Genomic DNA, 22914 nt, shown 5'->3' on the forward strand with positions numbered 1-22914 from the left:
AAACATTCTTTATAAACAAACATAGCATATAAACCTTTTTTCCATCAACTACCAAACAAACATTTAATGATCTTATTTCATTCTTTTACATAAATTTCTTTCCATTTATTTCATCAACCTTATACTTTAACAATCCAAACAGATGAGAAGGGTTAGGGTCTATATAAAATACCTCAACCACTTTCCATTTCTTTCCATTTATTTAATTTACGATTTTGCACCAACCACAACCACTACCAGACCTTCTTCTTCAACTTTCCTGACCTTCTTCTTGAAGCTACTCACGCGAGCTTCACCAACTTCTTCTCTTCATCCGAGCTTCAGCAGGTTCTTCTCTTCAACGTAAGTGTACCTTTTAATCACAGTTTCTATAGGTTATACAAGTTGTTTTTCAATTTCAATTTGGGTGATTCTTCAATTTCAATTTCACTTTCAATTTCAATTACATAAGTTTACTTTGAATATATGTTGTTGATCTGGTGTCAATTGAATTTTTGCCTTAACCCAAATCTAAACAAAAGGGTAAATTTTCTAAATTGCAGTTTATTTTAATGTGTTGTTTTGTAATGAATCTGGGGTTTGATAATGAAGTTCTTTAATTTTAATTATAATACTTATTTCTGAAATTGAATTATTTTTGAGCTGGTTTGTTATGCCGATAACTGAAAATGTGATTTTGTCAGTGAACCATGAATGGATCAAAGGCCTCATCAAGCAACAAAGGTGGTTGGATTAGATATTCCAAGAAGTATTGCTTCTGTCGAAATGTAGCTGTTATTAAGGTCGCAATGACTGAGGAAAATCGTAATCGGTTGTTTTACCGTTGCAAACACGAGAAACCAGAAGAAAATTGTGGATTTTTTCTATGTTGTGAACCTATTGGATGTGAAACAGAAACTACACAAAAGGTGGATAGTAGAATGATGGAGATTGATGATGAATTGGATGGTGCACTAGCTGATCAAGCTTTGAAGTTTGATGCTATGAAGAAAGAACTTGAAGGTAAGTTGGCTGAGATGAAAAAGGTAATGGAGGAAGAGATCGACACTGTGAAGAAGGAATTTGGGTTGGAGATTTTAAAAATGAGTAAAATCTTAGAAGCTCAAGTGCATTTGGCCGACGAGGAAAACAAAGAAAATTTGCTTGAAGTGAAAAAAAATGTGGATCTGGAAATTGCCATTTGTAAGAAGATTGCCATGGAGGAGTTGTTTTTAGTAAAAGAAAGTCTAGATGATGAGGTATCTTTGCTGAAGGAAGAGGTAGGATGGTCAAATAGTTCATTGTGGAAGCTGAAATTGGTTGTGCTCATGATGATGTTCATGCTTGGTTGGCTGGTATTCCTTAAAACTTGAGAAGAATTACTTGGTTCATGTTGTTCTGAAGATGGAATGGTAGAAGGGAAGTGAAACACGGTCGTGTCTATATTATGCACGATCGTGTGTGTATTCAGAACAAAAAGAAGGATTGAAGCCAGTGAATTTGCGCACGACCGTGTCATAATAAAACACGGGCGTGCGTGATGTTCAGGTCAATTTATTTGTACTTTCTTCAGTATTTAGTTTAGGTTTTTAGTTAGTTAAGTATGTTTAATCTTGTATTTGATTATGTTTAATGGAGGTTAAGGAATTATCCAACTATATATGAATTATTTTATGTTGCAAGGCTGTCAAACAAATTTAAGCTATGAAAATAAAAATTGTAGAGGGAACTCTTTTGTCTGCTGGATAATTGCTTTGCTATCAGATTTGTACACTTTACTAGCTAGATGTGATGGGGGTACAGTAAATGTACTTTTGGTTTTTTTTTTGGCAAAATTCACTGACGGGGTTGAGTGTTTTGGTTGGTTTTTTGGCAAAATTAACAGCTAGTAACAGCTATGCCAGCTGTGGTGATTTTTTTCTAAATTAATATAAATGTTGTACCATAAGCAAATTTCTGTCTTAATATAAGAGTAAAAAATAAAGAAATAAAATAAAAGACAAGTTATTCAAAAATATTAAAAAATTAGTAGACTGTAATAGAGAAGAAAGTTTTATTTTACAATTTGTTTGATAAATTGTCTTGCATAGAGAAGAAATTTCTTACATAATAATCATGCTTTCAATTGTATTTTGTAGAGAAAATTCATGTGACATTTTAATCCTGCTATCATCTTACAATCGTTACAAATGCTGGAGTGTACATGAAGAGAATGGATTCGGGGATGGCTGCGGAAATCTTACAAGAAGTCAAATTTTCGTTCCCAGTGGAAAAAATAGGTATGACACCGTTAACCCCCCTTTTTTTTTATGTTACAATGTCATGATTTATTTATGTAATTTTTGGAAAATATTAGCACCATATTTATTTAAATATCAAGTTATGTCCTGATTATTGGTTGTATACAATTTTAAAATAAATATACAATTATTAACAATTTGGACCAATTGGAGATTGACACCAATATTATAAATTAATAAGATAAAACTTTCCCTAAATAGTTTCAATCACACCTTTTGAGACTTGAGTGTAAGAAATTACTCTACCATTTTCTTTGTAAACTCTATCAGCAAGTACCCTTTTGTTTGAAAGAAAGATTACTCTCTCAAAAACTTGAACACCTACAATGGAAGAAAATGGTCATGCAGTCAACCCTCAACAAATAGGAACACCTTCTGCTCTGCCGTGAGTTAACTTATTTTTTCATATTATTTGTGTATTTTGCTGTTGCTATGCGTGAATAAGTGTAGTGTGATAGATATGATTTTTTTTTCCTTCAAGATTTTTAGTATTTTGATGAAGTGAAACTATAATGAAAAAAACAAATGAACTTTTAGGTATTGAGGTATTTGAAGTTCAAAGAAACTTTCAAGTTTTGAGCTTTTGTTTGATGATGTCATGTTTGAAGTTTCATGTTTCTTGGTGACGTTTTTACTTCAACTTTTTAGTATATTGATGAAGTTTTAGAAATTTGAAAAAAGAAATAAACTTTTTAGTATATGGATGAAGTTTTAGATATTTGAAAAAAGAAATAAACTTTTTGGTATATGGATGAAGTTTTAGATATTGATGAAGTGAGATGATTTTCTAATGATTTTTTTACTTCATGTTTGTTGATGATTTTTTCACTACAACTTTCAAGTGTTGTTGATGATATAGATATGATTTGTTTTTTAACTTTTTAATTGATAACAACTATTTCATGAAAGAGATGACAACTATATAGAAGTGGAAGATGCCACTTCTGGATGTATTGCCAACAAGGAAGTTGTTGGTGCTTATAAAGAACCAACTATTCAAGATGTCATGGAAGAGATGACCTCCTTGAAAGTCCTGCTCACCAAAGTGTCGAAGAAACAAGATACACTTGAAACGGTATAACATTTTGTTATTGTAACTTCCTTTCTCGTGACTATTACTATATTCCTAACGTATTTACGGGATAACAGGGATTAACGATGGACTTCAACTTATTGAGGACCAACGTTGCTTCGATTCAAACCTCTATTGAGGTATTTGAAATGTTAGCAAAATTCTAAATGTTTTTGTAATGTTCGTGGTTCATCAACAAGCTGTGAAGAGGAAGAATTTAAGGAACCACCCGTGCCAACTGAACAAGAACGATTTGCGAAGGAGTTAGCTGAATTAGGGTTGAGTCGTGAAACTGAGAAAGTTGGTGAATCTTTCGGCAAATATATTCATCAAGGTTTTGTTCGTGATAAATCTGCCGAGGGAACATCTAAACAAGAAGTGTTTAATGGTAGAAGCAGTAGTGTCTTTGGTGGAATGTGTAACACCCCGTTTTCCCAATATTTAAAATTTCTTTAAAAAAAAACATAACATTTATCAGAGTAAACATCAAACAACGGGATATCACATATAACGTAATCCAACAGTTAAATAATAATTTAACCAATATCTTAAACATTTGCAGCGGAAAATCTTAACCATAATTCATGAAACGTTTTGGCACACAGGCCCAACAAGTATCTCAAAAGAGTTAATCAAAACAGTAAATATTCATGGCAGTTCACGTAAGAGAATGAAGCATGTTATAGCATAAAACCCCATCCCGTTACGTATCAGAGCGACCTAGACGACACAGTGAAGGCAAGGCCACTCACGACGGCAACTGCACACTAAGCACGATCACCTGCAAGTTACCCATACGAAGGGCAACATTTTCAAGCAGAAGGGGTGAGATTTCATAATAAAGTAACATTAATCAATGTAATTGCGAATCATAAATTAACATCATAATCATTCCATTATTAATAAATGCTAAACAGTTATCACGTAATCATATATCTAATTCATTATGAACAACGTAACATAATCAATAAACACTTATCACGTAATCACATATTCATTCATTATCAACAAGGCATCTTAATCATGACAATGTGACAATGCTCCTAGACTCCTTATATGCATGTGGTACCAATCGTCATCATAAGTATTAATATACTTTAATCGTGCGGAGGACAAAGCTCCTATAAAACGTGCGGAGGACAAAGCTCCTAATATTCGTGGTGAGGACTAAGCTCAATGATATGCTATGCATGGACACATATGAACAAAACATCGTAGTCAACTTATCAACATGCATCCAATAATTTGGAGCTAAACTTCATCATATAATTATGCACTTAGTTAAATAACGGAAGCAGCATAAACAGGTCACATAACAAGATGATATTCATTATATCAAAGCACATAATTTGTATCATTATCACATCTTCTTATCTTGCATGAATATACAATACAATAGTTCATATTCAATTAATACTAATATAACTTAAACAACTCTACAGTCTGCATTAAACGACATCACTAGGTCTCATTACCAGTTAGGGGTTCACTCTTGATCAACAAGTGCGACACAGATCGCATAAACACATAAACAAGTTCATCCTGGTTGTACTCGCGAGGCGAGAGTACTTACTCGCCATGGCGAGTACCACTCAACTCCCAAACTAAGGTTGTTCTGGGTTCCCTCTGATCCTACATTCATTCCTAATCAATACTAGGAATGCTCAGGTACTCAAAGGCATACAAGATTCAACTAAAAAGGTCGAAACACGAAATATGACATGCACTCTGCCTAAGCTCGCGAGGCGAGGAAGGGTTGCTCGCCATGGCGAGTTGCACCAAACAACTCGCGAGGCGAAGGGAAGGGGCTCGCGTGGCGAGCGATGAAGTTCATCACTCGCGAGGCGAGGATCATCACTCGCCGTGGCGAGCGATGAACAGAAGCACGGGCAGACTAGGGTTTTTCTCAAAAATCCATCACACAACATGGTTCAAAGCGTGGTTTTGATTCCAGAATTCATCCTAAACATATTCTAAGGTTAAAGGACAGTTCTTTCATCAATCTAACAAGTTTTACCGTTTGATCATCAATTTTTTTAGGGTTTTGACCTAATTCCAAAACTTCTCTAAATCAATCCTAACTTTGTCAACTAATCATCAGAATTACAGTAAATAACATTATTGAATTATTAGTCTCACCCTTACCTTGAATGAAGAAATCGCAGCCCTCACTCTAGGTTCCTCTTCTCTTGGCTTTTTCTTCCTTTTCTCCAAAAACAGTCGTACGTACTTTATGTTTTTCTAAACTAGGCCTAACCTTTTATATCTCCTCTTAAAATACTTATCTTATCTCACTTTCTCCCCCAACACTATCTAAAATATCAAAACAGCCCTCAACTAAATATTTTATATTATTTTCAAATCTTTATTCTATTTAACAATAAAATAAATCTCATATCATAATCAAATCCTCCAAAACTCATAACTTATCACGTCATCAATCAAATCATCATAAGTCATCAAAACATACCAAAATCATGCATATATTATATAATTATAATATAATCACCTAAACTCGATTAAATAAACGATTAAACGAAAGTGGGCGTTACAGAATGGAAACTTTTGACAATCATGATGTTGATGTCAACTTTTCAAAGACTAATTTTTCAAACAGTGTGGGAAAAGCTTTCGTACCGGACCATTGGCTCGAGGAAGAGACAACGCCGAAAGGCAGGACTAGTGGTAAACAAAGTTTACTCATCACAAAGAGCGACTACAAAAGAAAGCCTCAACATTTTAGCCAAACTGCACCATCTACGGTTCCAGAAAGTGGTGTTCAAAAGAGATTGAAATTTCACACCCCTTCGCCGACACTAAAGCCAACACAAAGTCATTCTTCGAAAAAGAGCGCCAAACTTCGTCAATCGGCGAAGAATTTCAAAGGACGGCGGGAAGAAGCTACTCCAAGAAGTGCTAGGATGAAAGGTGGGGTTACACCCAAGGTAAAAATAAATAATATTCAACTAATGCTTTTGTTGATTATGTAAGATGATAACTATATATGACTGGTGTTTTGCATGCGTATAACAATCCATGGTTTACACTGCAGGGAAAGGAAATTGCTCTTGACACCAAGAATGTTGCTCTTGACGAAAGAACAAAACGAGCTCTTAGGAATGCACATGTTTGCGCCTTCCTTTTTCAAAAATCATCCGAAGTTAATTTGATTAACGAGACACTTGTGTTGACGATGAGTCTAACAACTACAAGGTCTGAACTTCAATGTCTCCTCCCTGATGTACATATAACTAAATTGGTAAGAACACAGATTACCTTGAATTTGAGTTTGAGTTATTTTGGCAACATTAGGTAAACTTACAAAATGTATACATTGCAAGGTCATTGCATTGGCAGCGGCAAGAGTAACATGTAGACACACCTTGAGGCAGTCTGTTTGGTGCCTCCCACCATCATTTGCGGTTTGCCTATAGTTTCTCTACTATAGTGTTAAATTTTTTATAAGTTATTTAAAAAGCAAAGTAGTAGCATAATATGAGATATTATTTTGTTTACAAATAGTTTGATTTCGAGGATGGATTATCGTTACCACACATAAGAGCGAAGTACCGTGGTGACTGGATGGCCCCTTTCGCTAAAGTGTAGTTTGCAAGTATACAAATCAAAAAATTTAAAAGATTACTCGTTGTCAATCTATAACCACTGTGACATCTTGTATTACAGATATATATCCCATTGAGGGGTGCGGAGGGTCATTGGTTTTTGATGGTGGTACATGTTCCAAGCGGAATAACGTATCACCTTGATTCTAACTGTCCAGCTGGACTAACCGAGGAGCAACAACATTACAAGATTAGAAGAATGGTAAATAACATATAAACTATTTTAAATAGATACTTGCTATTATTCGAAAACATTGACATTGAAGTCCACTTTATATTAGGGATTGTTGTTACATCGCCTTGTGGATTGTGATGAATACTCCACGATCTTTCCCAAGAAGAGTCAAGAGTTTGAAAAGTTTGAAATTGTCCGGCCTAATTTAATGATCGATGGCTGTAGTAGGTAAGATATTGTAATTTTTAAAATTAATGAATCAATTAGTGTGCTTCTGTTATGCGATATAATATAGTTGTTATCACTGCAGCAGTGAAAACTCCGGAGTATGGGTGTTGCACTGGCTAAGTATGGAACATTATTATAGACCGGAAAATTTTCTTAGGATCGTAAGTTTTATAAAATATAATAATTATATATCATTATTTGGTCTAAACTAATTCCACATTCCATCTTTATGTCGATCTTTTTACTAAGCACTTTATTTGTAGATGGACGTGAAATCTGTGCGGCTGAACACTGCGGTTGAATTGTTGATTGGGGATGAAAATTCCCTCCGCTATGAAGTTTAGAAAAAGACCGATGAATTTTTGAAGGCCAGGAATGAGAAGAAACCCATTGATCTGGATACCGATTAATGGTTGTGTGTAGCTAATCTATCTCATCTCCAATCCAACCATTTTTTTGGAGTCAATTGTGTGGTTTGATACGAAGATGAGACAGAGACAAGATTTTTTGGTTTTGGGTGCTGTTATCACGATTTTGGGGTATCAAGTCATTAATTAGGCTTGAACCTTTCAATCTTTGATATTCTCTATTTTTTCTTGGGAAGGGCAAAATTGAGAAAACCCTTAGAAATTCTAAGTTCGGGGGTCGTTTTCGTTACGGGAAGGTGTTAGGAACCCGCAATGACTATAGTACTCTATAGGAACCGTTTTCTTAGTTTTATGTCTACGCTTTTTTTTTTAATGCTATTTATTAAAAAGAAGTTGATTATGTTAAGAATGGAGGGAGGAAAATGTTTGAAGTTTTATTTTATTGGACTTGGTGAGGTTTTGACCTCTTGCCTACATACCCTTTTAAGGGATCAAAATGCCATGTAGTTCTCTTTCAAAAAATGTTTTTGTGTGTTTGATTGATTTTAGTTTTTTTTGGAAAATGATTTTGAAGAAGAGAAAGAAGCCGTAAAGGCATGAGAAAAAGTAGTGAAGAGTTGGTTCAATTATTAAAAAGAAAATGTCTAAGTTGGAATTAGAGTTCATTTGAGTTTGATTAAGAAAATAAAAGAAGATGCAATGGAGTTTTGACTCCAAGGTTTATTTGGAAAAATTTTCAAGTGATGGAATTTGCTTATTTTTTTTGGAAAATTGACATTTTTCTAAGTATCGCGTTTCCTAAGCATACATCTAAAGCGGTAAACATACAACGTGTGTGCGTGTCGGTGCTTGTGTCGGTGTACATCGTTAGAGAGTCCATTGTCCGTTACATTGGCCCTAATTTACATTCTATGGTCTTGCAAGAAATTAAAAGGAAATTTAAACTACCTAAAATATTACATGACATTTTAACATAGAAATTAAAAGAAAAATAATGCCTAAGCTATGAGAAATTGAGATGAAAGAGGTGAGATGCTCATGGGATGGATGAAACATGAAATGAAATGGTTAGTGATATAAGGCATAAAAATGGTAAACAAGGTAAACAAAATTGAATAAGATAGCAAAAAAAGAAAAGAGCAATGAAGTGAAATAAAATGGCAAAATATACCTAGAATTTGTTATAACACTTAGACATGCACATGACCTATAATTCTCTCATCATAGCAACTTTAAAGAGGTTTGATTTTAAGCTATAATGTGAGGATAACAAGGACACATACAAGCCAAGCATTATAACACATTCATAGAAATATTTTACACTTCTTCTTTTGTAAAAAAACACATATTATTGGCAAAAATAAAGGATTGAAAACACACATCACACCAACAGTAAAACACACATATAATCAGGGATATATTCATCATGAAATTGCACATCGATCATTCACATCACATGCCAAAATTTTATGAAGAAAATATGGCAAGAAATTCACAAAATTAGACCAAAAAGAACAAATTAATCAAGAAAATATCACATATATTTTTATCATTTTTTAACATGTAAAAACATCACAAAAGTATCAAAAATACATCAAGAAACATATAGGAATTTTTAGAATTTTTTTGCAAGAAAATTGGACAAGCAGGGGGTTCAGATAGCAAGAAATAGGGTGCAAATAGCAGGAAATAAGAAAAAAATATATAGAAACAAACAAACTGAAAAACCAAGCCCAAAACCCATGGATCTGGATGCACAGGGAGCGTTGGATTGATCCAGGAAGCCAAACCCTAGATCTAAAGGTTCAGAATGAAGGGAAAGAACCAGAAATAAACCGGACCGGTTCAGTTGTTTATAAAAAGGCTTATGGACCGATTTTTTTCATTTCTTCCTCTCCTTTCTCTCTCTTCTCTCATTCTAGTGAGAGAAGCTCTCACTTCTCTCCTCCCTCTCTCTCGCCGGAAACCGGAAATGGAAGATGATCTTCGGCGTAAAAAATTCTAGTGAGTGAAAACCGGAAACCGGAAATGGAAGATGATCTTCTCTCATTCTAGTGAGTGAAGTTTGTTCCTCCGGCGTGGTGGCCGGCCGCCCAAGGGTGGCGGCGCCGCCGTCAGTGGCGGAGCCAGACAAAAATGTTTGGGGTGGCCGTTATCCCGCCATCAAAATAAACTAAAATATAATATATAAATCATTCAAAATAAACCAAAAACCAATCATTCAAAATTTAAACTACATAATATATAAAGTCGATCATTACATACCTAAAGACGCACTTTACACTTTCGGAGTGACTTGAAATCATCAATAATTGATTCAGAACTAATACACTCACTAATATCCCTTTCAATGTAAACTGACATGCTATTTGCTAAAAACCCATGTTCCATCTTGTTTCTCAACTTAGATTTAATAATTTTCATTGCTGAAAAAGATCTTTCAGTTGTGGCTGTAGAAACCGGAAGAGTCATAACAAGACGCAACAACCTATCAAGCAACAAGTGTTTTTTGGGTTGTCCATTGGCAGGAACGGCAGCAGCCAAACTTGAGCATAATTCTTGAATAGTTGATAAATTTTTCAAAGTTGATGATTCACGAGCCTCAAAAAGGAAATGTTTAAGATGAAATGGCAAATTAATCTTCTCCTGGTCACTAAAATCCATGGGATAATATTTTTCAACAAGAGTACATATAGTGTTAATGTCAAAAGCTTTATATCCATCCTCCGGAGACAAAGCACAACTTAAAGTCAACAAATCCATTGCTTGCTCACTAAATCTGCTATTCAACTCTTGCAATTGTTTGTCAATGGTAGTAAAAAAAAATTCAACTCTGAAATAATGTTCTATTGTTACCTGATTCTCTTCAAGGCGAGAACGCCCAAATCTTGTTGTTGAATGACAATCATTGAGGTCAGGAACCTCAATATCATGTTTTTCACAAAAAGACACGACATTGGCAAACAACTTATCCCAACCATTTTCTCTCAAATCTTGAATAAGAGCTTTTGTTGAACGAACCAAAATTACAGCGTTAACAACATCCTGAGATTGTTTTTGCAAGGCTTGACAAAGCAAATCTGTTGTCCCCATAATTTCTTTCATCAAATGCAAGATAAATATAAAATCAAAAGACTTTAGGTGATTGTAAGAACTATCAGCATCCGCACGTTGGGCAAATTTTTTTGCATCTTTTGCAATGATTTTCAAAACTGTACAAGTTGCTTCATACATACTTATCAAGCTACAAATAGAGTTGAAATGTGATCCCCAACGAGTATCTCCAGCTCTTTTCACAGTACCAACTTGGTTTTTACCTTTACCAGTTACAATCTCCCCAGTCTCTAACAAATTTTCGATTTCTTTTGCTTGGGCAGCTTGTAACTCATCATGGCGCTTAGTAGAAGAACCAACAACATTGACAACAAAAGTCAGCTTCTTAAAGAATTTATGAATTGATGCAACTTCTCTTGATGCAGTAACTAAAGCAAGTTGCAACCGATGAGCAAAACAGTGGACATAGTAAGCATAAGGACAATCTTTCATAAAAAGTGCTTGTAAACCATTCCATTCTCCTCTCATATTGCTAGCACCGTCATACCCTTGACCACGAATGTTAGAAACATCAAGGTTATGTCGAGAAAGTATACCACATACTGCTTCCTTAAGAGTTACGGAAGCAGTGTCATTAACACGTGCCACATCAAAAAATCTCTCTTGTATCAAACCAGCTTTATCAACAAACCTTAACACAAGAGCCATTTGTTCCTTTTTTGACTCATCACGAGCTTCATCAACGATGATACAAAATTTAGAATCACCAATTTCTTCACAAATATGTTTTCTCACCCTACTAGAAAGAATTTGCAATATCTCTTTTTGGATTTGATGTGAAGTATAATTGCATTTTTCTGGAGCATTTTTCAACACAACTTTTAAACTTCATCATTGTAGGATGCTAAAAGTTTTAACAATTCAAGATAATTACCTTGATTTCTCGATTTGTTTCCTTCACGGTGACCCCTAAAAGCACAAGCTTGAATTGTTAACCAACGAACAGTGTCAATTGAAGTCTTGAGACATAGTCGATTATTCAGAATTTGACTCGAACTTTGCACTTCAATAACATTCCTAAGATGCCCATCTTGATTCAAGAAATCTTGGCAAGCTTTCATTGCATTGTTGTGTGGTGAGCGAGGATCCTTCCCTATATGTTTAAGAAAGGAACAATTCTCTCCATTCCTAACTTTCCTCCAACTTCTAAAGCCAGTAGAAATGAATACTTCTGATCCGGGACGTCCACTTGGTTTGTTGCTAAATAGATAACATTGTAAGCAATAGGCAGCATCTTCCGACGGCGAATATTCTAGCCACGAAGAAAACAAGCTAAACCAACTGTGTTGAAACCTCCTTTGTGCTTTCCCGATACCGGACATGGGATAGTTTTCTAAGTTTGATTGATAAGGACCCCATTTTAGATAGGCTCTTCGTATTGCATCCTTTTGATTTGGTGGATATTGGTAAATTGGAATACGTTTTCCTGGATCCCTTTCTAAAGAATTTTCAATGTCATCCGGATCAACTCTATTAATCTTTGAAGGACGGGACTCATTTTCTTCGATTCTTGGATTCTCATGAACTTGTTCAGGTTCGGATGAAGAAATTATAACTTCATCTTTTTGAATATCAACGGCCTTCCTCTTGAAAATATAATCGATTCTTTGAAACTTCATCTTAACTTTTCCACCTGTTAACAGCAAGAATCAAACCAACAATAAGATTACAATCAACAATAGTTTGTAACAGATCAAAGGGATTAAGGGAACATAATATTCCAAAGTCTATTTTAACAGAATCACAACTAACAGAGTCTCTAAAATTGATAATTGAACTCAAAGTGAACCAACACTTGAAAAAACCAATAAATTGAACAATCAGAGGTAACTAAAAGTGATTAAAACCAACGAAAATATAGAACAAGTTATCACAACTAACAGATAACTTAAATAACATCAACAAAAAGCTATACTTTTTCAAAACCAACAAGCAGTTAAAGAGCATTCAAGAACATGTAATCATCAGAGAATAATCATATTTGAAGGAAAATAGATTCAATTTCTTATTACCTTGCAATTTACAAGAATTAGGGTTTGTGGAGACTTTAGACAACAGAGAAGATGGATGGAGTCATGGAGATTGGAGAAGGAGGTGGTTGCAGCGGCGGTTGCGGGCGGTTGCGATTCGAGCAGTGGCGGCCGCGGAAGAAGAAGAGTTTGGATGGAGTGATCAGCGATTGGAATTTGGAGAAGAAGGTGGTCGCAGTGACGCAGTGGCGAGAAGGAGGCGGTTGCAGCGGCGGTTGCGGGCGGTTGCGACTGGAGCAGTGGCGGCCGCGGAAGAAGAAGAGTTTGGAATTGGATGGAGTGATCAGCGATGGAATTTGGAGAAGAAGAAGAGAAGTCGCGTGTGTTTGTTCTGAACAAGAGAAGTCACGTTTTTTTGTTCTGAAGAGAGAGAAATATGCTGACCAAATGAAATATCAGTTGGAAAATATTATTAATAAGCAAGGGTATTTTCGTAATTTCACAAAAAAAATGGGGTGGCTGTGGCTCCCCCTTGCTACCCCCTGGATCCGCCACTGGCCGCCGTCGGAGTTGAGCAAACTTCTCCGATTTTGAAATTTTTTACATTTTTAGATATCCTTTTTTGTTCTGAACACAAATATGGCACTGGATTTTGCGTGCAAAGCTCGAATCAACGTAGATCTGAGATTCCTTTTCGCGGTTTTGAAAGAAACTTTTTCAAGTTTTTTTTGCTTTTTTCGAATGGAATCTTTTAAAACTCCATAGATCTACACTTGATTCGTCTTTGTTGATGTTCTTGAGAAAGAAAGATGAAGTTTGAGTTTTACCTGTGATTTTCGGTTGGAGATTTCGAATATGTTCTTCGGAAAACTTCGATTTGATTATGTTTGTTGATTTTCTGACTTGAAACCAAAAATAAATCGGTGTTCTTCTTCTTCACCGGTTCGACTTTTCTTTCCCTCTTCTTCTTCCTAAAAAAAAAAAGTCTCTGCGATCGTGTTTGAGTTTGCCGCTTTCAGTGGTGAATTCACACTTGAATTGCAGAGCAACACGATTCAATGATGAAGATTCTTTGATGAATCTCTGAGAATCGAAAAGAAACTGATGAATTTGATGAATTTTGTGTTGATTTTCGGTTTTGGAAAGTTAGGGTTTTTTGTGAATGTTCTTGATGATTTTCTGTTTTGATCTAACTGAATGGAGAGAGAAAGTTGAAATTCTGTTTTTGGTGATGTGTCACTGATTCTGTGGATCTGTGCAGATTTATGCTATTTATAGGCTGCCATGTGTGTTTCTGGACCAATGAGAGAAGGCCACCTATTTTGGACTTAGGGACTTTCCTGCAAAAATAAGAAAATTGGAGGACCGGACTGCAATTAAGAAAAAGGACCTAAAAATGCAATTTTAAAAAGTATTGGACTAAAATGTAATTTTAAAAACTGTTTCAGGGACTAAAATGTAATTAAAATAAAATTGGACTAAAATTGGTAATTTGAAAAAAAACGTAAAGTGAAACCAAAAATAAAATCAACAAAAGGACTAAAATGAACCAGTTACAAAAATGAGGTATTTTAAAATACCTCTTTGCCGAAATTTTGACAGGAAAAGACCAAAATGCCCCTAGGGACTAAACTGACTCAAACTGACTCAGATGCAATTTTTGAAATGGTTTTAAACAGAGACTCAACAATGATTTGCACAGACAAGTTGAAAAGACTCAGAGACAAACACAGGGACTAAAAATGGGTTCCACTGCAGGAAATGACCAAAATACCCTTTTTGTATGATTTTTGAAATAAAATGCAAGAAAAGTAATGCAATGATTCAGAGAGTTTTCAAATGACTTATGATGCAAGGAAAGACACTTTGGATGGTTTTATGCAAGAAAATCATGCTTGAACGTACTTTGAGACAGAGACAGTAAAATATGCAGATGAAAAGAGAGTAAAGGTTCAGAGTAAAACAACAGCGAATTGACAAATATCAGTGTTAGAAAAGAAATTTGAACGAGTATTTTTAGGTCCAAAATCAGGGTATAACAGGTGCCATCATATATTTTGTTTTGGCTAAAGGCTCATATATTTTGATGTTCTATTTTATTCTAATATGATTCATGAACAAAAATCATGTTACTCATGAACAAGATTTAGTGTTACTGTGGAACAATTAATTAATATTTCATATTTTTATGTCCAAAAATTCACCTCACGTTTAATGTACATTTGATTGAAAAGTAAAAAATTGAAAACGATCGAATGAATACGACAGACTGTGGCTAAATAATAAAATTAATTTATTTACTAAATAAACTAATGTCTTATAATACCAAAATAGACTAAGGAAAAATTTATTTTATAAATATACTGAGGATATAACGTATACTAGTAAACATTTTATTATTATTCACCTTTATAAATAAAAAAAACAATCATTTTTCTTTAGTAAATATAAAATTTTATTCCAAATTAATTTTTTTTGATTCCACACGACCGTGTTATGCTTACACACGACCGGGCGTTGCAAATTCAACATCTACTCAGGACCAGTTTCTTTACACACGACTGCGCGTTTTAGATTAACATAAAATTCCAGTGTATTTTCACACGATCGTGTCATTCATGCACACGACCGTGCGTGTTATAATTTTAAGATGACAACTTTTGAGTTTCAGGGAACTCAAACAAGAACACACACAACAACATACTTCAAACTTCGTTCTCCTCCATCGCTTATCACTTTTAATTTAAGTCATCCTACATTGTCAAAAAATATTAAATTAGTTTAAAACATTGATACGATTATTGACATTTCAAAATAATACAATAACACTTTAATACATACCATAGGAACGTTCCAGTCATCGTTATTATGATCATAAAATTCCTCCTCATGATTGGAAGTTGAAGAATGAGTTTCTTGGTGACGGAACCGACATGACACGCGGTTGTGTCCCTTTCCGCCACATATTCCACATTTAGGCGTACTCCGTTTTTTTTTTCCGCAGTTGCACGTCTAGTTGAAGAACCGGGTGCTGCTCCACCTCTTTTTCTGAGTTGTGCGGATTACCTAAACTTGTTCCTGTCTTCGAAAACCTATCAAACATCTCATCAACTTCACCCCTGTTGTATGATTCCAATTTCTCAGTGTGTTGTTCAACCATTTCCATGGTTTTGTGTATATAGTTTGGATTGCCACACTTTAACACTGCGTTTGCCATCCTCTTGCAACGCTCCAGAAACATAACATACGTAGTTACAAATGCAGGATCCCGGTGAGTTGAACTATTACCATTTTCGGCATTGATTACATCTTTAGCACGTCTGGTCCATCGTTCCAACACAACAGATTCCGGCAATTTTCTTATGTTCATTTTCACTAAAACAGCTACGATATGTTCACATGGAACACCATATGTCTCCAATCTCTTGCAAAAGCATTCAAATGTTAATCGCTCTTGGCAATATGAAACAGTCCAATGAATGTCATCTCTAGGGTATTTGAAAACAATATAATGAAAAATGGAACCATTGCAGAAAGTTCCTTCGATTTTACAACGACAAGCTCTCTCCAAAACAGGCCTAAATAGCTTGAAAACTGACCTTGTATAGTTTTTTGCTGCTGAGCTCTCTAAACTTTTATGTTGGGTTTGTAGAACGGTTTCACCAATGGAAGATGCATAATCCGCCTCTATTTCTCTGTATCTGACGTAACTCAGCCACCGGATAAAATGATTTAAAAAATCCACCAGATTTGACAACACGGTAACATATTTTCCAAATTCAGAATGAAGCCCCTCACACCTTGAGGTTGTTCTATACCCAACATAGAAAGTACCCCGAATGTGGGCAGTTGACCATTGATGCCGCTTCTCATACAGCTCATGAATCCACCTGTTATTTTCCAACTCAAATTCAGCAACCAAATTCACCCACCTACTTTCAAACTCTTGGATATCAAAATCACCAAACATACATTGTTTGAACTTCGGGACAAATTTTGGATTTTTGATATTGCTTGATGCATTTCTTGCCAAGTGCCAGGCACACAAACGATGATGAGCATGTGGAAATACACTTCTGATAGCATTTCTCAAGGATAAATCTCCGTCAGTTATAACCGACACCGGTGCCTTTCCGTCCATTGCCTCAAGAAATTGTTGCAAGAGCCACACGTAACTTACCTCAGTTTCATCACCAACAATTGCACTGCCGAATATTACACTTTGATTGTGATGATTTACACCGGAAAAAATAACTAACGATGTATTATATCTAATTTTCCGATAAGTAGCATCAAATGCCAAAACATCTCCAAACACCTTGTAGTCCATACGGCTAACACCATCACACCAAAATAAATGTTGAAGTGTTCCATCCTCATTCACAGTGTGCCTCCAGTACATCATATCGTCCGTCCTAGACAATTCCTTCAAAAATTCAACCGCTTCATCTGCATCAGATGTCTTCCTCTCCCTCTCCTTGAATTGCTCATTGTATATGGTCCTTTTTGAATATCCAAGATTTTTGAATCCACCAGCTTGTGAGGCAAAAAAACCATAAATACGTGACGTAGGAATGCCAGCTTTTCTCATTGCTTTCATTTGAAATTTGTCATAATCACTCATCTTTCTATGTGCAGGTAGCATCCCCTCATACTTCTCATCAAAAAATGTGTGATTATGAATATCGTCAAACATTTTTATGTACCACCGATTACTACCATTGTCAACGTGTACTTGAATTTTTGCCATACATCCACACCTAGTAGTTGGCTTGTGCTCTCTTTTTCTTTCACGAGTATTGAGATTCCTTGCATCCCGGAGACCTTCTCTATGGCAAACAAAGGATTGTTGAATAACATCGCCATCCTTGTTCTTAACAACGCGACTTCTTCTACCAGCAAATCCATGCGCACAACCGTACATATTGTAAAACTTGAATGCAACTACACGATCCGGAAAATGGTACATCATAATTTCATCGTAGGTTAATTCCTTGAAATTGATTTTCTCAAAGTTAGTCGTGCAATCGACCGCAAATTCATCATCAAAACTGCACTCATACATTGAATTGAACGTGTCTTCCGTATCATCATCCGAGGAACACACAACACTCTCCGAACAAGAGCCACTATCCAAGTCCAGTAGAATATAACATGGTAAATAACTTAGTAATTGAAAAAACAAACGATCATAATTACCATACGCTTTTCCCTATTATATGCAACTTGTATAATATTTTATACAATAACGTAATCACTATCACATACCTCTGAACCTTCTTCACCTATATTGCCTTCCCCGGTAATGTTGCCCATATTTGAAACTTGAAAAATTTCAAGAATTTCACTCATATCCATTTTGATGTTCCTAATGCATACATAAATTGAATTAGACACAATCACTTGGATAGCCAAACACGGAATGAAAATAAGGTTGGGTATACTATTACAAGGACTTCAGGTATGAAACCTAAGACTAGTATTCAACAGCAATACTTCATCATATCTACCAAGCTTATACATACCTTCAACTATAAAGATTTAATAAATGAACCAACAACTTTAATAAATGTAGATCTAGAAACCAAACTAAGTTGCAATCTCCAAACTGCAATGAAATGTGAAATAAAATTGAACAATGTTGTTGAGGAAGCTGAAATTTAACTTAATGTTTAGGTTGATGGTGACTAACAATTTCTGAAAATTTGTACTTCAATAGAGAGTGTTGTATGTTAATGGTACTTCAATGTGAGATTAAGTGAAGGAAGGAGGGAGAAAAGGAGACTAAAGTGTTACGGGTACACTGATCTGTTTGGACCTGAGTAGTGGGTGAATAACTTAATTAGAAAAAAATCTGAAAATGAATTAAATTATATGAGAAATTGAATGAATGATGAATGTTTAAATATAAAATATAAAATATGTTTTGTTGTTGTAATATAATAATAATAATATTTATTTATATTGTAAGTCAACGATGAATATACCGTTGATATTGAAATAAGAAAATATTAGATTTAATTTTATCAGGAAATTAATAATTTCGTAGGGAACTTCAACGGTACACCCACAATTTTGAGTGTACCGGTACTCTTGTTGCACAAAATTTATAAATTAACGATCACTTTAATGAAATAAAAAAGTATTTGTCAATTTTTATATTTTAGAAAACATCATTTCATAAGAAAAACCATCATTTCATTGTTTACAAGGATTATATTAAAAAATTACATTTTGTCATAAAAAATAATCAATATTCATTGTTATGAGTAATAAAAATTCTTAAAAATTAAATTTTATTTCGTCAAAGATTTTGGTAAAGAAAATTTAATTATCTTAGTTGTCAATGATAGAAAATTATTATTTTTCTTCAAAAAAACAACTGAATTATTATTAATTTTACAACTTGGTGTACCGGTACACCCAAATTCATTGGTGTACCATAGAATTTGCCAATTTTGTATTGTACTGAATGAAATAAGTATTTTGTTAATTATTTTTAAAAGGAAGGATTTGTAGTAACACGACCGTGCTATGGTTTGAAAAGGTCGTGCTTAAAGTGTGTTATTCCTGGGTTTGAAGTATAATTGATGTTGCGCACGACCGTGCTATTAGTTGAAACGGTCGTGCCGTAACTTACTGGAATTTGTTATGTAAATGTCTTTTTAAAAACTCACGCCCGTGCATGTTAAACGCACGGTCGTGTGTATCTATCAGGTAGGGTTTTTTCCTGTATTGCTTACGTGCACGGTCGTGCGTGAATTTGGCACGGTCGTGTATTTTCTGGCATTATCCAGTTTCAACAACCATCATTAGTACAAAAAAAAACAATGTGTTATGTTAACATGCAAACAAGTTAAAGATCAAATATAATTTACAACATAATTATAATCGGATCATTGTTCATAACATACCCTATGGAAACTTGAAAAGCTCTTAAAGGAGTACTTTCAAAATGCAGCCAAAACAAAGCAATAAAGTTGAATAGGTGTAACTTTATTATCATGGACTGGGGGGGGGGGGGATATTGGATGTTGAGTTGCCGCATTGTTGCTGCAAGCATATGTTTGACGAGTGCAACCTCCTCATACGTTCTGTCAACCTTCGCCTCCATCCTTTGACGCTAATCATTGTCATCTTTTGAACCCTCCGTTGGTTGTTTATCCTCCCGGTAATCACCCATTTCTTCGTCTTTGGTAGGCCCCTCTTTAGGTACCCAGGAATCTAAATCTATATAAAGCCAATTTTCCGGAATTGTTACGTCAGTTCTCGATGTATCTGGCAACAAGATTGAATCTTCACCGAATACCAACAATATAAAATTCATATTGTTCCCATCTAGATCACTTACCATATGTATCTGTTTACAGAAATCAATATCAATGGTATAGTTTCCATCAATTCCAATTTCATGTGTTGCACTTCTTGCTCCCAGCTTCCAAGCTATGAAACTTACCAACCCCCCCGCCACTATCTTACCTTTGGGTTGTTCCGCCACATATGTCAGATGGTCTAATAAGTAATAGCCCGTGTTTACAGGACATTTATGAACCATAGCCCATAGAAGGAATAACTCATCAGACCTCACTGTTGCAGTTTCCGGCCTACCGAAAATGGTGCATGCCATTACTCTATGCAAGTATCGGAAAACTGGGTTTTGTATCATGCTGGCCTTGGCAGTTTTACATTCATAACGTTTTCGGCCAGTTATTTGAAACCAAAACCCATGTTTGTCATATCCTCGGTGCCTGGCATCATGGTTACGGGATACATGAATGACCCCCGTGCTTTCAAATCCCATTATATCACTAAATTCGGTGAGGGACATGTTGTATTCCACGTTGCCCAAACTAAATGAAACAGTGTGGTTTGGGTGTGTGGTATTGTGTGTATCATGATTAAAATTGACCGTACTCAAAAATTCAAATGTACTCGTTTCGAAGGTGAAATGCGTCTCCCCCATGAAATCTTTCCAGCCAATGTTACTAATTAATGTTGTGACATTGTCGTCTATACCCAATGCCTGTAAAGCTGCTGAATCGGGATACCTATTTGGTACAATGTCTCTGTTCAAAAGCATTTTGTACCTTTCCCTCTCAGATTTGTTTAGAATAAGTCCCCTCTCATTTAGTTTATCCTGTTTCTTCGTTTCGCAAGAAGTGCCGCCAACATGAACACCCTTTCCCTTAGAAGCCATTTTTCAAAATTTCTCTTCCTGTTGAAAACAAAAAAACCAAAATTACTAGTTAAATTCTAAAGGGTAGTAGTAACAATTTTGATGGATTAATTGTACAAATATATTAGTATTAGTAACAACAATTAAAAAACCACTTATATTTTGACTATGGTAAAGGTTATGGGTTCATTTACATACTAACACAAGATTGATAAGCAACCAAAAAAACCAAAATAGTGGTATTTTACATTTCCTAATAGCAATTAAGGAGAAGCCCCTTTTCCATTTAACAAACATGCAGGACAAAGAACACCCAACAAATCAGAAACTCATTCCTACTCTTAAGAATAACTATAACAAAAATAAGCCAACAATCATTATGAATATAATAATTTAGCTATTTCAACATTCAATAAATAGCATCCAAATGCATGCATGAAATTAAGTAAAAGAGATAGAAGAAATGGAGGTTAATTACCTTATACTTAGTGTAGATCTGGACAGGTTGAGAATGCTAGTGCTAGTGCTTGGATGAAGAAGAAGAATGAAGTAGAATAACAAGAAGGTTGAGAATAATGAACACGTGAAATTGATTTGGGGGAAAGGTGTGGTTTTGTGTGTTGTCGAGAAATCATTAATGATATAATGATTAGAACATTAATGATTAAAAGATTAAATTATTTTGTTATATATGATTATATTAAATGAGATTAGGTATGATTAAAAATGAACTTAATTAAGTTTAAATATAAAGGATTCTTATTCAATAATTTCATTTATAATGTTAAATGTTATAAATGAAATTAATATTAAAGGGATTTGCTAGAACACACCCAACCATTTTTATGTGGGAGTATTTTAGCAAGTTATAACTAAAAAGTTAATAAATACACCTTAAGGTGTATGCTGCTATAACACACCTTCTAACAAAAACAAGTGGGTGTGTTCTAGCAAACCCCAATATTAAATGATGCCATAGTAAAAGTTATATACAGGTGAAGTTGAAAAATTATCGAACGCGCCCCATGTGGCTAATTGGTAAAGAATGTGTCCTTAGGAGGTGGAGGGTTTGGGTTCAATTCCCACCACTGAAAACCCCTCCTTTTTTTTTTTGTTATTCTTTTTCATTTTGACAGGATGTCTCCTTTTGTAAGGATATAGACAGGTGAAGTTGAAAACCTAACGAATGTGCCCCATGTGGCTAATTGGTAACGAATATGTCCTTAGGAGGTGGAGGGGTTGGGTTCGATTCTCACAACCAAAAACCTTTTTTTTTTATTCTTTTTTATTTTCGCAGGAATTCTCATTTTGGGGACCATTGATGTTTGGCACGGTCGTATCATTTTAATGCACGATCGTGTTTAATAACCAGGAGTTATAACGTTTGATTCTAGTGAATATACGCACGATCGTGCCTAAATTTCAGGTCAATGTTTTTTTATTTTTTGTTTTTATCTAAAGTTTTTAATATATATTACCAATGACAATAGGACAACACATGTGGGGTACTGTTTGTTAAAAAATTGGTTGAGTGAGGGACCATCCAATTTAGGGAATCTCTGAGATTGAAGTTGAAAGACATATGCATGCCAACATGAAAAGCATTCAAAAAGCAAATGAATGTGAATCTCTGAGATTGAAGTTGAAAGACATATGCATGCCAACATGAAAAGCATAATGTGCTATCCAATCAATAAAAACCTTTAACCTATATTATAAAGTCATGATTTATTTATGTCATTTTGGAAAATATTAGCACAATATTTCTATAAATAGTTTCAATCACACCCTTTGAGACTTTAGTGGAAGAAAATACTCTAGCCAAAATACTTTCTCTCTAAACTCTATAAGCTGTACTCCCTTTTTTTTGAAAGAAAGAATACTCTCTCAAAAACTTGAACACCTACAA

General features: G+C 34.8%; 3 protein-coding genes and 1 long non-coding RNA gene across 4 annotated transcripts; 2 read left to right on the plus strand and 2 right to left on the minus strand.

Moving 5' to 3' along the window:
* The first annotated feature begins 218 nt into the window (after positions 1–218).
* Positions 219–1944, plus strand: LOC120580607 (uncharacterized). Its single transcript, XM_039834609.1, has 2 exons — positions 219–342; positions 684–1944. Exon 2 carries the CDS (start codon positions 690–692, stop codon positions 1350–1352), a length of 663 nt encoding a protein of 220 aa, XP_039690543.1. The 5' UTR covers positions 219–342; positions 684–689; the 3' UTR covers positions 1353–1944.
* Positions 1945–7134: 5190 nt separating this feature from the next.
* Positions 7135–7532, plus strand: LOC11432108 (uncharacterized). Its single transcript, XR_003012248.2, has 3 exons — positions 7135–7176; positions 7256–7377; positions 7460–7532. It is a non-coding gene; the product is annotated as an uncharacterized lncRNA (long non-coding RNA).
* Positions 7533–10010: 2478 nt separating this feature from the next.
* On the minus strand, positions 10011–12951 carry LOC120580663 (zinc finger MYM-type protein 1-like). Its single transcript, XM_039834700.1, has 3 exons — positions 12872–12951; positions 11734–12492; positions 10011–11656 (listed from the first exon to the last, which is right to left on the minus strand). The coding sequence occupies exons 2-3, from the start codon at positions 12476–12478 to the stop codon at positions 10011–10013; spliced, it is 2391 nt and encodes a 796-aa protein (XP_039690634.1). The 5' UTR covers positions 12479–12492; positions 12872–12951.
* Positions 12952–15803: 2852 nt separating this feature from the next.
* LOC120580664 (protein FAR1-RELATED SEQUENCE 5-like) lies at positions 15804–18187 on the minus strand. The gene is made up of 2 exons (XM_039834701.1): positions 18098–18187; positions 15804–17942 (listed from the first exon to the last, which is right to left on the minus strand). Exons 1-2 carry the CDS (start codon positions 18185–18187, stop codon positions 15804–15806), a joined length of 2229 nt encoding a protein of 742 aa, XP_039690635.1.
* Positions 18188–22914: the final 4727 nt, after the last annotated feature.

This window comes from Medicago truncatula, chromosome 5, assembly GCF_003473485.1.
Source record: "Medicago truncatula cultivar Jemalong A17 chromosome 5, MtrunA17r5.0-ANR, whole genome shotgun sequence".
In the NCBI taxonomy this organism is placed as follows: Eukaryota; Viridiplantae; Streptophyta; class Magnoliopsida; order Fabales; family Fabaceae; genus Medicago; species Medicago truncatula.